Here is a 16,625-nt window from a genome sequence, read left to right as displayed (position 1 = left end):
ACTGTCGTCGAATAATTTGCCGGGAAGTGCTTATCTACTAAATCCAAACGACGTTATAACCTTTGAACATGCATGCGAAGTATTTATGCACGTAGAAAACATGAACGTTCCTTGCGAATCTCATGAACGAACGACTTGGACAAGTATTCAAGACCTATTTGACGATGGTATCGATGACAGCCAAGTTGCTTGCTTAAAAGATATGCCCATTCAAGAACCGCACATCAATTCGCTACAAAATGACGGATTTCGACATTTAATTATAGAGTCTCCTTCCTGGTTGCAATATTTACCAAGGAACATTGTTCGCGTTTGTATGGATGACATGAACGACGAAATACTAAAAATTATAGCTAGGAAAACACCAGAATTGGTCACCCTGGAAATTGGACCTGGATCGCACATTACTAATTTTGGAATAACCAGCATTGGATCAAGTCTACAAAACCTAGAACATTTATGTATTTACACCAGTGCCGATCTTCACGAAAATTCAATACCAAATTTAACGCGTCTTCTTACACGTTTAAAAACATTGTGTGTAATTGGGAACACCAATATGACTCATGCAGAATTTTTAAATCTTGTAGATCGATTACCACACTTGATATGTTCGTACTGTTCTACTTCATAATTATTCAACTAACCTATTACAGCATCTGTAAACTTATAAAACACTTCGAAGAATGGTGAAATTGAAGTGTATCAATAAACAGTGCCGATTGTTTCTGTAAGTTAAATATTTACAGTTCTGAATGTTTATTTGTCTCCGCCTCATCCACCTCTCGCTCTTTACCACCCCTCTCCGCACTCCACCCACTATATATATATGCGTGTGTGTTTGTCAAAGTCAAAGATGAGGGGTTTCTTGGAGAAAGAACCGTCTTCGGACTACGACACAGAAAGTGTGATTGGAATCAACGACATCGATTTTGACATTGAAGACGACGGGATGTCCATCTTGAGTGAGAGTAGCATCAGCAGCATCGAATCTCTGGATGACGACGATGGCCAAGTTCCTGACAACAACACTCTGGACGAAGAAGAGGATATGTGCATTGGACGCAATGTTGTGAAAGGAACTTATTTCCGCCAACACAATAACACTGTCTCCGAAGATTGTGTACGTCAAATTTTTTGGCATATGGAAACGCTAAACTTTATTTGCAGAATACATACTTTCGCCAACTGGCGGAATGTTGCTAATTTCTATCCGGAAAACCAAGGCATTGGACATTCATATTTGTATGAACATACGGTTAATACAAACGTCACTTCCATGGGTGGACACGTTGAAATGATGAGTACAGCTTGGATACCAAGTCTATTGCCTACAATTAAGCGTCTGCGCATGTATTCTAAAAATGTTACAGATGCCGATGTAACTGCTCTGACTACCAAAGTACCCAACTTGGTTACTTTAGAAATTGACGATGGTCGTCTGCTTACAAATGATTGTTTAAAGGTGATATTATCTTCGTTTAAGAATTTGCGTCATTTATGTGTATTGTTTTGTGCATCTATGAACGACGACGGATTGGAACACATTGTTAACGCGAATCTACCTTTGAAGACATTTGCTTTGGTGGGAGGAAAATGTATGAGTGAAACTGTTTTTCATAAAATAACAGAAACACATCCCACTCTTGAATGTGCATATTGTACAATCCCAGAGTGATCGTGTATAATAAACACTTTTCTACCTGTTCTCCGTTTTGTAATCATTATCTGTTATCCATTCATAATATTGACAAAGTCTTTCTCTCTATATAAGAGAGAACAATAGATGCTAAATAAGAACCTTGATATATATAAAGACCGCTCCACCAATTCATACCATGAACGCTACTACAATAGACTTAATATACGAGTCTTTAAAAATGTTGAACGACGATCCCACTACCTTGGACATGCAACGACCTCCGACTCCCACACTGGATGACACCGTCACAACGGACGATCAGCTACATGCCAGTCCTGGATCGGTGGGCTTGACAGAGGATGAAAGTGGAAACTACTATACCATGATGCCACCAACAGGACTCCTTCCTGACAACTTTATGACAGACCCGACGTCAGGAAGAGATATTTGTGGAAGTGAGATTAACTATTTGCCCCTGTTTGATGAAATCGAAAGCGATGACGATGAAAGTAGCGATGCTTTTAATATGTTCAATCGTTTATGTAACGGACGTAAGGATTTACCGGATGAAGTATTCCTAAAACGAGAAAACAATCCCATTGCATACGAGGTGGCTATTAACGTTTTTAAACATATTGACAACGTACACGATGGTGATGTCTGCCCAGTACGTCCTAATGTTTCTTGGGATGACATCATCGCCGAATGTAACAAGACCTTAGAAGAGCGCCTCGTTGTAATGTCTGAGGTTCCGAGTGAGGGTGACGAAGCACCTGTGAATTGTACCTCGCTGCAAGTGATGATGTCCGCTTGTATGTGTCATATACCACCGAACGTGATAGATGTACGTGTGATGTTTGATGAAGTTACCGATAACATGGTCTATGGACTGGTTGAGGGTAATCCGCATTTGGAAAGACTTGAAATTAATAATGCATCGCTTCTTACCAACAAGTCGCTTAAAAAGATTGCGTCCAAACTGAGATTCCTGAAACATTTGGTTATTTTTGACTACGGTCAGCTGAACGATCGAGGATTGTCACGACTATCAGAAACGTCACTCGAAACACTTTGCATTGCAGGATGTTACAGTGTGTCTAAAAAGTATGTAAAGCGCCTAGTTGAATGCCACCCAACACTATGCTGTGCATACGTGTCTTGCAACAAGGAGAAAGAAGGAAGAGACAGTCACAAGCCTTAAAGGAAATAAAAAATGTTTATTCAAAGTCGAATCAATTTGTTTTCCTTTCCATTTTTCTCTTTATGTTTATAGGGCATGGAATCATGAGCTGGATAAAATATCTCCAACGGTGCTAAATACGTTGGTCGTAATTTTTTCACCGTATGCAGAAAAAGGTATACATTTCTAGGTGACGATAAATTAACACCAACTTCGAGAATCTTTGTCGCTATTTCTCTCGTACATGGTGTCTCAAAAATACTTTTCATTTCTTTTAAATGATTTGCCCAATACCAGTCGGAACTTCGATATTTTACGATTGCCTTGGTAATAAATGATTTGGTCTTGTAGATGCGAAGAAAAGCACAGTTCGATGAACTTCTGGCGTGGATCTCCCAGGGATTTTCACTTGTGGTGTAGTCAGACACGTTGACGCCGCAATAAAAACATGTGATACCGCTCTTATCGAGACTATTAAAGAATCCAGCTTCCGCAAATGCTTGGGCGTCTTCATCGTTTTTGGGAAATGAAAATGATCTTTGTCTTTCCTGTTGAAAAGCTGGGTGAATTGGACCATCCTCCATGATATTAATCGTTATACACTCGTGGGGTATGCGAGGATCTTGGAATGTTTTGACGAAGGTACAATTCGGCATTATTTCACAATGCAATTTGTGAGGATGAACTGTTTTCTTCATGAGTATTTCGTCGGGTAGAATTAAATCACAATCAATACAGACACTACATTTCTTCTTTGCTGAACGAATGAAACCACCAAAGGCCATACTCCTTGCGGTGGGGGCTGTTATTTGCCAGTCTTTAAACGTCCAAAAACGAGTAACAACTCCTTCCATATCGAAGTATAAGATGGCAACTTTCGCATAGAGTCTACATATATATACACACACGCATTGACTTTTTACATTTCTTTATTCGAAACGTTTCTGTTATTATTGTAGAAACCTCTTGTGATGAAATGACGCATAGATTTTTTTTTTGTTGCTTATTCAGATAGTGAAAGGAGGAAAGACTCCTCAATATTTGTTGTAGAAACCTCGTGTTGTGAAATGACGCATAGATTGTTTTTGTTGCTTATTCAGACAGGGAAAGGAGGAAAGACTCCTCAATATTTGTTGTAGAAACCTCGTGTTGTGAAATGACGCATAGATTGTTTTTGTTGCTTATTCAGACAGGGAAAGGAGGAAAGACTCCTCAATATTTGTTGTAGAAACCTCGTGTTGTGAAATGACGCATAGATTGTTTTTGTTGCTTATTCAGACAGGGAAAGGAGGAAAGACTCCTCAATATTTGTTGTAGAAACCTCGTGTTGTGAAATGACGCATAGATTGTTTTTGTTGCTTATTCAGACAGGGAAAGGAGGAAAGACTCCTCAATATTTGTTGTAGAAACCTCGTGTTGTGAAATGACGCATAGATTGTTTTTGTTGCTTATTCAGACAGGGAAAGGAGGAAAGACTCCTCAATATTTGTTGTAGAAACCTCGTGTTGTGAAATGACGCATAGATTGTTTTTGTTGCTTATTCAGACAGGGAAAGGAGGAAAGACTCCTCAATATTTGTTGTAGAAACCTCGTGTTGTGAAATGACGCATAGATTGTTTTTGTTGCTTATTCAGACAGGGAAAGGAGGAAAGACTCCTCAATATTTGTTGTAGAAACCTCGTGTTGTGAAATGACGCATAGATTGTTTTTGTTGCTTATTCAGACAGGGAAAGGAGGAAAGACTCCCCAATATATATATAGAGGGATCGTGGACCACTTCGGCAACATTTAACCAAGACTCGAGATGGAAGAAGTAGTGAAGCGTTTTAATACTTTTAAAACTTGGAAGTTCAAATGTCCGAATGCAAAAAGTATGGCCTTCGGTGGTTTTATCCACGTATCGGATGTCAGCATGTGTCTGCACTGCAATTTTGTGCTACCTGATTATTACTTCAAAGATCGAGAAGGCATTCACCCCCACAAGCTTCACGCTACTGCTATGCCAACCTGCAAGTTCATCCAAACGTACAAGGACCCTCGCATCTTTGAAGGATTTGCACAGCCGAGACTTGGAGAACCACTTTACGCCCAATATGAATTGGAAGCGAACAGACTTTCAACTTTCTGCAACGACAACAACGACGACGATGACGACGACAAATGGATCCTCTATGCCAGAGCTGGATTTTTCAACTCCTCAAGCATTCGGGTAGACGCAACCACTGATTGCACGTGTTTCTACTGCGGAGTGTCTGTGTACATCACCGACGCTGAAACGAATCCCTGAAAACTACATGCCGAACAAGCGCCGAATTGCACCTATCTTCGTCTACACAAGAGTGAACAAGATATAGAGCGAATTGTATCTGAATACCGTTCATCTCAAGTTTATTGGGCCATGTGTTTACCGGCCATCGAACTTCTGTTGAAGGTTCAAAAAACAAGAAAAAAGGTTTTTCAATTTCTGCGTATGGGGTGTGCGTTAACATCACCCTGCAGTGTGGACGTGTTTGTTTGTGCTGTGAAGGATCGTGATCCTTATTTCTTGTTCCCGGTGAAGCTGACAGATGCATCTGAAGACGCTGAGCCCTTTGCGCTAGAGTAAAAGCTTGTCACAATAAATAATTGTCTTTGAAAAATCGAAATGCGTATTGCCTTTATTTCTTCTCCCAATGAAGACATTTTTATTGTCGAGGTTGTTTTCGGAAAAACGGGGGCGCTTTAGCGGTTCCGCTACTTTTTTACGAAAACATACTTACTGCTTACACTCGTTGTTTTTCGGAGACGCTTTTTAGCGCTTCCGCTAGCTCGTTTTTCCGAAAACACTTTTGAATGTCTGCATCTCTCTTGTTCCCAAGACACTTTAGCGTTCGGGCACTTTTCACACTGGTGACATGTTGGTGCCTCCGTTTTTTTCGTTTGCCGGACCGATTCGAGTGTCGCCGCTATATTTTTTTACCTACCCGATTTGACGTCGAGTCGCCGCATCCCGTGGAAACGTGTTTACTGTCAAGGTTATTTTTTCGGAGACGGAGGCGCTTTAGCGTTTCCGCTCGTTTTTCACGAAGACACACCCAACTGTCGAGACTACCTGTTTTTTCGGGGGCGCTTTAGCGGTTCGGCATGTTGCCTCCCGCCAACAGTTTTGGCGTATCGGTTAATTTTTTCGCGAGGACAAGTTACTGTGACATGGTGGATTCCACGAACATAATATCATTCGGCGGTCGTTGGGATCATTTTTGATGATTTCAACGAGTCTTGTAATTTGATCAACACCTTCGTTTCCATAGTCTGTGTGCGAGTTTCTATAGGTGGCTCCAAAATGACGCCATTGAAATCCGTAGACCGGTCCAAGATCCCCTTCTTCTCGATCAAAAAAACCTAAGCTATCGAGAAATCGACGAGAACCGTTTTGGTCCCATATGTGAATACCACGTTCTGACAATTCTTTGGCATCGGTAGATCCGCGGAGAAACCAGAGAAGTTCTTCCACAACTCCTCGCCAAAAAACGCGTTTGGTTGTTAATAAAGGCATAGTTCCGTTCCGGAGTGAATATCTACACTGTACACCAAAAATTGACATTGTTCCTACTCCAGTGCGGTCTTCTTTTTTCTTCCCATTCTCAAGGATGTGTTTTAAAGTCTTTAGATACTGATACTCTTCCATTGTTTAATTAACACATTTTAGAACATCCATTTTTATACACGTTTCTTTAGCCTCTCACCCAGACACTCACCGCTCTTGAAAGCAGTTTAAAAATATAATCATCGTAAGGTTTATTTTCAGTTTCAAATATTATAATCAATCGTGGATAACACCATTGGAGTGATATTTTGAATCTGTCGAATTGACAAATGTTCCAGATGCCGAAGTCTTGTGTACCCCCATCTTTGGCTTATATGAAAAAGTCAGTCAGTCAGAGTTTTGAGAGTAAGCTTGGTGATTACTGTAGTTATATACCCCCCTTTTTTTTACCCTTTACAAGTATGAAATCTTTTTAATTTCATCGGTTTTTGCACATTTTTCTTGGTGCAAGAAAAACAAAAAGAAAACATAAAAATATGCACGATATTAAAGTACTTACCTTTTTTATACTTTTAAAATATATATAGAATGAGAATTCTCATTTAAGTAAAACAAAATATACTTTTCAACAAGTGAGCGATGTTTATTGAATCAAAACAACAACATAATACATTAGTAAAGTTCATTTCATTCACATATTAAACGAAACAGTGAGCGATGCTTATTGAATCAAAACAACAACATAATACATTAGTAAAGTTCATTTCATTCACATATTAAACAAAACAACAGAAATTCAATGAATAGTACAGTAGGCATACTCCAGTTCCGGTTGGTTTTGAGCGAAGCTGTAAAAGTCGAACTCGGTAATATTTGAACAACCGACTATGCACAGTGTCTTGAGTCTCAGGTTAGCACTTGTTAAAACAGACAATGCAGTTGCATCAACTTGTTTGCAATTATAAATTGCCAAATGTTTCAGGTTTGCTTCCTTTTGAGCAATCATTTCGATCCCCTTGTTCGTTATTTTTTCGGCATGGGACAGGCTCAAATATTTCAGATTTGGCAACTTCCTGACAAGCGCTTCAACACATTCATCGCCAAAATCATTGCAGATGAAAGAAGCATCGACATATTCGATGTGTTCTGGCAAATATTTCATCCATCTGAAATCGGTCACAAAAACGCGACTAATGTTCCTTCGGGTCAAACGCTTAATGAGACTCTTTTTGGGTGCATCGTCTAGATGCATCATTGTAGGATTGCCCTCCCAAAAATCATTCAACCGATAACAAAGGTCTTTCCATGACGTGCATAAGTGGTCAGAACATCCAGCATCCAGTATGTTAAGATGGCGGAAAACTTCTTGAGTCTCGGCAACGGAGATGTAGTGGTATGCGCGTGGAGATATGCGCCGTACATTGGAAACATCTCGTTTCGGCCGTTGCAGAAAGGTGGTTTCTACGAATATAAATAAGTCAAATTAGATTTTTTATGCACTCCTACTATGATTTTCAAAAAAAAATCACTCACCCAATCCACTCCCAATGGACGATCTCCCTCAGAATACCAATCCATGTCCACACGTTAGTTCGCAAAGGCATAAAGTAGTTGTCAAAAATGATTTTTGGAAGTCTATAAGAGTTTGGATGTGATTCGAAGTGTTGTTGGTGTTGTGAAAAATCATCCTTCTCACCCCCAAATATTTTAACCAACCACAAGCTAGTATACCCCTCCTCCCCCCCAAAGCCATCTACCCATTGTGTACATTTTTCTTGCTCCCCCCACCCAAAGCCATCTATCTACCCCATTGTGTACATTTTTGCTTTCAAAGTAGAACCTGTATTGACAAAAAGTTAAGTGGTCGCGAAAGAAGGAATTTTCCTAGTAATCTTTAGAAAAGATCAGTTAGGATGATCCCTTCCTTCCTCCTCACCCGCCCCCTCCACCCCCCCAAAGCCATCTATCTACCCATTGTGTACAGTTTTCTTGGAAAGTAGAACCGGTATTGACAAAGGTTAAGAGGTCGAACGAAGGAAGTTTACCCACCCCCAAATATTTTAACCAACCACAAGCTAGTATACCCCCCTCTCCCCCACCCAAAGCCATCTATCTACCCCATTGTGTACATTTTTGCTTTCAAAGTAGAACCTGTATTGACAAAAAGTTAAGTGGTCGCGAAAGAAGGAATTTTCCTAGTAATCTTTAGAAAAGATTAGTTAGGATGATCCCTTCCTTCCTTCTCACCCCCAAATATTTTAACCAACCACAAACCAATAGACGACCCCCCTCCTCTCATCTTCCAAAATCCATCCACCAATTGTGACCACTTTTAGAGAAAATATTTTACGAAGACCAATAAGATGATTCGTTTCCCAGTTTGCTCCCAAAAATATGCAAAAACAGTTTCTCGCGTGTTTATCTTTAAAAGACGCGTGTCGATGTGCATTTCTTATCAACTACTTCCACTACTGCAGTCTTTTATCAATTTTGTGCGATTGACGTATAACTATAGCCAAGAGTTTACACATAAATACTGGAAATACCCCCAAGGCCAAGACAGAAAAATGGATTTCCAGACTGCATCCACCTCGAACGTGACCGGTGCCGAGGCCTCTCTGCAACAAGTCAACAGAATGCAAGGTGAATATTTTTTTACACTACATGTGTACTAGTAGATGCTTTTCTATTTACTTTACTTAGTTAGTTAGACTTTTGCGAGTAAGGAATTATGGATGGTAGGAGGGGCTGCCGCATAAGCCGCAAAAAGCTTCACTGTAAATCTAAGGAACGAAATGTGATATACCAAGGCCACCACACCCTTCTTGTTTAGAGATTACTTTTTAAAATTTCATTTACATCTGTTTATTTAAATATAGCAGGATGTCATCCATCTGGCAGCGTGAGAAACTACAGTAAGATTTAGTTAGACTTTTGCGAGTAAGGAATTATGGATGGTAGGAGGGGCTGCCGCACAAGCCACAAAAAGCTTCACTGTAAATCTAAGAAACGAAATGTGATATACCAAGGCCACCACACCCTTCTTGTTTAGAGATTACTGTTTAAAATTTCATTTACATCTGTTTATTTAAATATAGCAGGATGTCATCCATCTGGCAGCGTGAGAAACTACAGTAAGATGTGACATTGAAAATGTATATAGTAAGGGGTTGGGGGAGGAGGTCACAAGGCATGGACGTGTTTTATCTTACTTCGGATATAAGGTTACACACTTCGAGACGGGATGTTCTTGACATGAGATATTTATTTTCTTAAAGATTACACACAACCTCCTCTTTCCGTTAAAAAAAAAGTATGTCTACACCACCATTAGTGTTGTTTTTACGTTTTCGAAATAACGGATGTTTTGCGCGATTAAGAAACAGTGCCTGTTCAACATCGATAACTTCTCCTTCTCGCAGAATCTCAACTCTCTCTATATATACAGCTATAGTAGAAACGTGACCATGTGCTTTTCCACACAAAACCTCCACCCACGACTAATATTTCCTTACTCCGATGCTAGACGACCACGGATCCAGCTTTGACGAGTACAAGGTCCTGGCGGATCTTTTTCCCGGAGTCTCCTACGACGAGGAAAAGATGCGAGGTAAGAATTCTACTTTTTTAAAGAGTGTGTAAAAGAAACTATATAGCTTTATTTTTATCGCGCAGGTGTGGATGCTATCGTGGAAGCCGAAACAGAGTGTTCGTGTATCCATGGCCAAGTGGAGAACAATTTGCAGGAAACTGTTTTGCTAGAATTTGGAGAATTACTCAAGGCATGGTCAAAAACAGTTGAGGAGCCCAATACCATGAAGAGTACCATCAAAGACAGCGTCGACAGAAATGAGACGACTGCCAGAGACTATATGTTCATCACAGATCTCAGAGAAGATTCCAACAGTTCCACAATCAGCACAAGCGGCGATTATATCCACAGCGAAGATTCGAATAACGAAGATGTCAGCAAATTCACAATGGACAACACTGAGGCTGTTGCACACTGCGATTTCACTGGTACCCCCGCCATCAACATGGACTACGTTGATAGTGCCGTTGACGATGTCTTCTTCCCAGACTTTTGCAACAAGTCGAAAGACAGTCAATTGCCAGCCGGGACGTTCGTACGTACGCACCGTAATATCATTCCGATCAACAAAGCCGAAAACGTCTTTAGACACTTGATAAATTTTAATAATCCGTGTCTTATTCACGGCAGTGTGAACTGGGATAATATCCTAGAGTTATTTTCCCTAACTACAGAAAGTGTGGAATTGACTAAAAACACTGAAACGCCTACCCTATCGTGCACAAGATTAATCCTGAACTCCGTAGAATACATTGAAAATCTCTCCAAAGACGTTGAACACCTAAAAATAACCATTACTAATTTAACAGATACTCTCTTGCACAAAATTGTAACCAAAGCGCCAAGATTAGTTTCTCTCGAAATTACCGATGCTTCAATGTTGTCCCATCAATCCCTGCAACATGTGTCGTCTTCTTTAAGGGAGTTGCAACATCTAATCATTTATCACTACTTCCGAATGACTAACAAAGGAATCCGCTACTTGGGGCGATCGAACATGAAATTAAAAACTCTCTGTCTAATTGGTGACAAAGTAAATGCAAAAACTTTTCATAGAATTGTCCGAAATCACAGAGAACTCCTTTGTGCATTCTGTAATGTAATCGAATAAGTCCCCTACATTTTTTTTTCTGTATATAAAAATTCGCAACTCCCTTAAAGAACACGACACATGTTGCAGGGATTGAGAGGACAACATCTTTTTTTCTGTATATATATCATGCCACACATTCTGTACAAATGCATTCAATGATTTTTCTTTTTATATGTATAGTATTGAACAAGTGTCTTTTTTACTTTGATCATCCCACTTCACACTGCCGTGAATAAGACACGCTGAAACGCCTATCCTATCGTGCACAAGATTAATCCTGAAGTCTGTAAAGTCTGGGAAGAAGGCACCGTCAACATGTGTCGTGTTCTTTAAGGGAGTTGCAACATCTAGTCATTTATCAATACTTTCGAATGACTAACAAAGGAATACGCTACTTGGGGCGATCGAACATGAAATTAAAATCTCTCTGTCTAATTGGTGACAAAGTGAATGCAAAAACTTTTCAGAGAATTGTCAGAAACCACAGAGAACTCCTTTGTGCATTCTGTAATGTGATCCCTACATTTTTTTCTGTATATATATCATGCCACACATTCTGTACAAATGCATTCAATGATTTTCTTTTTATATGTATAGTATTGAACAAGTGTCTTTTTTTACTATGAACATGTAATAAAAACTATATATCGAAAAGTTCTTGATTCTGTTTTATTTATATTAGTTCTTTATAACAAAAAATATAAAAACATACCTGGAGATGTGGCGTATACGCTCCCCCCTCTGGGATGGCATGCCCCCTGGTGGCATGTATACGTTCACCTGGCGGTAAGAAAGGCAATGCGATCCTAGCGGCGCTTTTTATCCGTGCGCCGAACGGACTGACTAGAAATGAGTGGAGCAGAGCGACATAGGAAAAGTTACCCTAGCGGCGGCCATGGCGTCAACGTTGCGACCTCTGGTGGCAACCTAGCGATCTTGGCGGTGCGGTTTGAAACATGTATAAACACGTCCTGATAGGGGAGTCGGTTTACTATCTCTCAACAAACACTTCACGTCATATAGATAAAAAAAAATATGAAAAAACATAGCATATTCTCCGCTGACGACTAGCCTAAGAATGTGTAAATAAACCAAAGACCCCCCTCAAGTGTTGTTTTTTGTTTGCGAACGTCCTAATAAAAAAGAAATATTTTTTTTTTTTGCTTGATGAGAATTTGTTCCCCCACGAGAGTTTTTTCAATGCCAAAATAACAACCTTCTACACAATGTTTTAGTTTAATGTAAATGACGCTATTCACTTAATCGCAAGGTGACTAACGAAGTATAGTAAATAAAGATTTCATTTCAGTTATGAAAGAACGAATGTTTGCTGTTGAGTGAAACGCGCAGTTGTTGGAGTGTCGATCAAATCCAAAACGTTTGTTATAAAATTAAAATTGTCATGTTCGTTAGAATCCAGAAACAAATTAGTCAAATAGAAATATTTTTTTTTTGCTTAATGAGAATTTGTTCCCCCACGAGAGTTTTTTCAATGCCAAAATAACAACCTTCTACACAATGTTTTAGTTTAATGTAAATGACGCTATTACCTTAATCGCAAGGTGACTAACGAAAGATTTCATTTCAGTTATGAAAGAACGAATGTTTGCTGTTGATTGATCGTTTTATTCACACAATCATAATACACTCCATTATACAATATTTCAATAGATGTAAAAACAAACCATAGTATACAAAAATTTCCATAATTTCCATTGCAAAAAACCATTACATTATACAACAATGCAATCAAATAGTACAATACGCACAAAGAAGTTGCTTCTGGATATGAATAAGTCTTTGGAAACTGTTAAACTTCATGTTCTTGCTTCCGATTAAACAAAGCGTTCGAAGCGTAGGACGCGCAGCTGCGAGACACATCAATGCTACATTTGTCATCAGTTTACAATTCCTAATGTACAAATGTTCCAAATTAAATTTGTTAGCAATCATTCCCATCGCCTTGTTTGTCAGCAATGAACCGTCTTGGATATGAAGCAATAAAAGATTCGGAAATGTAGCTGCAATCATCTGCAAAGTGTGATCATCTACTTGCAGCATTGCCGACAAATAGATATAACGCGTAGTTGTTGGAGTGTCGATCAAATCCAAAACGTTTGTTATAAAGCTCAAATTGTCATTTTCGTTAGAATCCAAAAACAAATTAGTCAAATCGCACCAATGACTGTCTGGATGTTGCAGGCATAACTTCGTGCACTCTACATGCTGCATAACCAACAGGGAAACCTCAAATGGAATACAATTTTCGTGAGTACGTATAAAACTTCCAAGTGGTAACGAATCAATCGAAATGCCAGAGCAAGGTGGGTCGTCGTCGTCGTCATCCTCAAAGATGTTGTCAGTCTCGGAAGCAGCAGCAAACGCACCGTCCGTTTTGTCGAAGACCTTACGAAGTGATTGCAGGTCTCCATTGCACGATGATGGTTCGCAGATAGAAGTTTCCTTCGTCATGGCGATAGCAATGGCACAGTCCCTTTTGTAGGTGGCAGGAATCTCTTCTTCTTTCTTGTCCTTGATGGTGGGGCTACGAGGTGATTGTAGATCCCAACAGGATGGATCAGGAGTAGAACGGCCATCTTCGTCCATAGCGTTAGTAGTAGTCGTCACCGCAGGAACCTGTTTGGTGGGTGGGTTGTCAGCTTCTTGTAAACTCCACGAATACGATGGTGATGGACCGGGAGTAGACAGCGTATCTTCATTCATAGCAGCAGTTGTAGCGAAGGCTACTTTTGCAGAACGTTTCTTGCGAAGTTGTTCCATGTCGATGTTATGGGATGTTGGTGGATGGTGGTTATATATCCACTTTTTCCTTCGCCTGTGGTAAGGGTATAGTTACCTTTCCACTCTTTCTGTAATGTTGACATAAATAAGCCATTGCAAGAAGAAAACGTTTCATATTTTTATCTCTTCGCATATTCTCTCTCTCTCTCTCTCCCCTCTCTCTCTCGCCCTATCTCTATATTTCTTTCACAACTACAAACTAATCAGCGGTGCGAACGGTACAATAAGAACATAACATATTTATGCATGACCATTTCAAAAGGAAATGATAATACATCTCCTCCTGAAAACGCCATTGTTCTCAATTTATCTTTTAAAGTCGATAGTAACATCCAGGAAATACAAATTCTCTAGCTAAATTAGGACGATAATATTTATACTCATCGTTAAACTCATTCAGAATAATCTGGCAGCGAGGGTATACACAAGTGTATATATAACAACTAACCTAGGTGACTTAACGGCGCACCACCACCACGGTGGATTCTAATTTCACTGCATCGGAATGTGTCTAACATCCATGAATATACGCAAGATCAAGCAGCGTCCTATACCATCACTTTTCCAAACCTCGTGGCACCTTCAAGACATCCAAGTCCCACAAATCAAGATAAAAAAAGGATATCGATTTACAATACTATACAGTGTTAAACTCTAGCGGAAACTGGTAAAAATACCATGTTGGCATAAGAATATCTAGTAGTTTCTACTTTTTTTTCTTTTATGCGATCTCTAAGATATTGATATTGATATTGTTTTACAAATGGAAAAAATGGACTTTCGTGAAAACGACGATAACACTTTACCGAAATGTAATGGACTACAGTCGGCAAACCTTCCAAAAGGGTGTTTTCTTGCACCTAATAGCTCAATTTTATTTGCGGAAGAAGTTATGAGACACGTTTTTATGGGAAACCAACATTGTGATTTGCATTGTTTCACTTTATGGTCAGATATTATAGATTCTTTTAAAATTAATGTTAATATTGGATTCGTAATTTTAGACGATACAAAGGAATGTTCTGCAGATATATTAGTTATGTTAAAGAATGAAAAAACGAAGAGAGTTGAACTTTGTTCTCCTAATTGGATTCCTCATTTACCTAGTCACATCAGACGTCTCTTCATCTATGGAGGAAAATGGTTAAACGATACCTTATTATATGACATAATTCTTAAAGTACCCAATATATCGACGCTAGAAATCGAAAATGGGTCGAAATTGACTAATAATGCAATTCAATTCCTAATAACGAAATGTAGATATTTAGAACATTTTTACATAAATTCGTGTGAAAAAATAACTGATGTGACACTGTTATCGTTAGCAAATTCATCTGCACACCTTAAAACAGTGTGTTTAATATGTAATAGTGTACCGTTTCGATACGATGCTTTCAAATGTTTAATTGCAAAACAGTCTAGTATTTTGTTTGCATTTTGTACGGTGCAATAAAATCAAAAAAAGTTGTGTTAAAAATCTTTTTATTTGTCTCTCGTTCTTCTTGGAATAAATATATCAAAACATTCCAATGGATATTTTACATTCTTCGTTCTTTGCATTCATTCCAGTAAAGGTGCAACATTCGTCAATTACATCATCGGTAAAGATAACCAAACGTCGCAACTTGTTACAAGATGCCACAAAAAACCAAATTTCGTCTCTGCTTGGTTGTGTAACAACACTAATGTGTAGCGTTTCTAGATTGTGAGCATGTCCATGAATTTCTTTAAGTGTGTCAAAACACACTGCATGAGTTCCCATGAGATGAAGAAATATTAGGCGAGAACCTAAAGAACGAATTAAAATGTGTAAAACACGATCATCGATAAAGTAACAACCGTCTATACTGAGTACACATAGTTGATCTAATGTTGTCAAGAGGATTGCAGCATCGACGGTCATTAAATCCGATATTACAGAAAATGACAACGTTTGTAAATGAGGAAACTTCTCAACTATCACAGCCATGTCTTGATTGGACAAATTCGGGATGTTTGTTAACTTCAAAGCTTTCGTGTCTTCTCGTAGATGAGGAATCCAGGCGATCGAGTCGATTTCAACTCTTTTGATGGGACATCTCGCCAAAACACCAACCATCGCTGGATACGGTTCTAATCATTCGCTTAAGTATATGTTTTTCCACAATTTATTGGGTCTACCCAATTGGTTACAAAATGCCGATGCCAACGTTATGTATGTGAATAAGGACGACGACAAAGCACATAACATGACATCGAAACACATAGTTTGGACTGCAATACAACATTTTCGACAGCTCGTGGAACGTAATTTAAATTTTAAAGACACGTCCAATCTCGATACATATTTAGGTAAATTTGCAAAAACATTTTTTAAGCAAAATCAATGGAACCCTATATTAAACAAACAATATACTCGTTTACATATAACCGACGAGGAATATATGGAATTATTTCTTGTCTATAGACACACAATAAAATGTGAACAGATTCATACAGTCGAAAATAAGAGAGTGAAACGTAACGCAAATCTTGGACATGTTTTACGATTCAATTCTCAAACGTTATACGGATTATTAGCGACAGCCATTGAAATGTCTAGACGATCTGTTACAAAGTTTGCTTTGATAGTTAGAAAATATTTAGACAACGTCTATTTCAATCCCGATAAAGTAAAATATAATGCAGCTATTGATGCATGGTGCATGGAAAACGGAGAACCAATACCATACGATTTTCAAATAATTGAAAATGAAAATGTTAAACGACAGGCGACAATTCACGATGTTGTTTGCGAAATGTTAATGG

General features: G+C 38.9%; 3 protein-coding genes across 5 annotated transcripts in view; all 3 read right to left on the bottom strand.

Annotated features, from left to right (window-relative positions):
• The window catches only part of LOC8033856, a 289,711-nt gene that overhangs the window by 178,870 nt on the left and 94,216 nt on the right, over positions 1 to 16,625 (bottom strand). The window contains exon 3 of one of the 3 annotated variants that reach the window (XR_006077082.1): positions 8,790 to 8,966. The exons of the other annotated variants lie outside the window; for them this stretch is intronic. The gene's annotated coding sequence lies outside the window, so the exon portion shown is untranslated. Of the gene's footprint in view, positions 1 to 8,789; positions 8,967 to 16,625 lie in introns of those variants that run through there. 3 annotated transcript variants of the gene reach the window in all.
• On the bottom strand, positions 5,980 to 7,737 carry LOC120839754 (thymidylate synthase-like). The gene has a single exon (XM_040210118.1). The coding sequence runs from the start codon at positions 6,487 to 6,489 to the stop codon at positions 5,980 to 5,982; it is 510 nt and encodes a 169-aa protein (XP_040066052.1). The 5' UTR covers positions 6,490 to 7,737.
• On the bottom strand, positions 12,639 to 16,373 carry LOC120837771. The gene has a single exon (XM_040499805.2). The coding sequence runs from the start codon at positions 13,812 to 13,814 to the stop codon at positions 12,783 to 12,785; it is 1,032 nt and encodes a 343-aa protein (XP_040355739.2). The 5' UTR covers positions 13,815 to 16,373; the 3' UTR covers positions 12,639 to 12,782.

The sequence above is a fragment of the Ixodes scapularis genome, unplaced genomic scaffold (assembly GCF_016920785.2).
Source record: "Ixodes scapularis isolate PalLabHiFi unplaced genomic scaffold, ASM1692078v2 PGA_scaffold10__122_contigs__length_95168666, whole genome shotgun sequence".
In the NCBI taxonomy this organism is placed as follows: domain Eukaryota; kingdom Metazoa; phylum Arthropoda; class Arachnida; order Ixodida; family Ixodidae; genus Ixodes; species Ixodes scapularis.
This window is presented reverse-complemented; position numbering and strand designations above follow the sequence as displayed.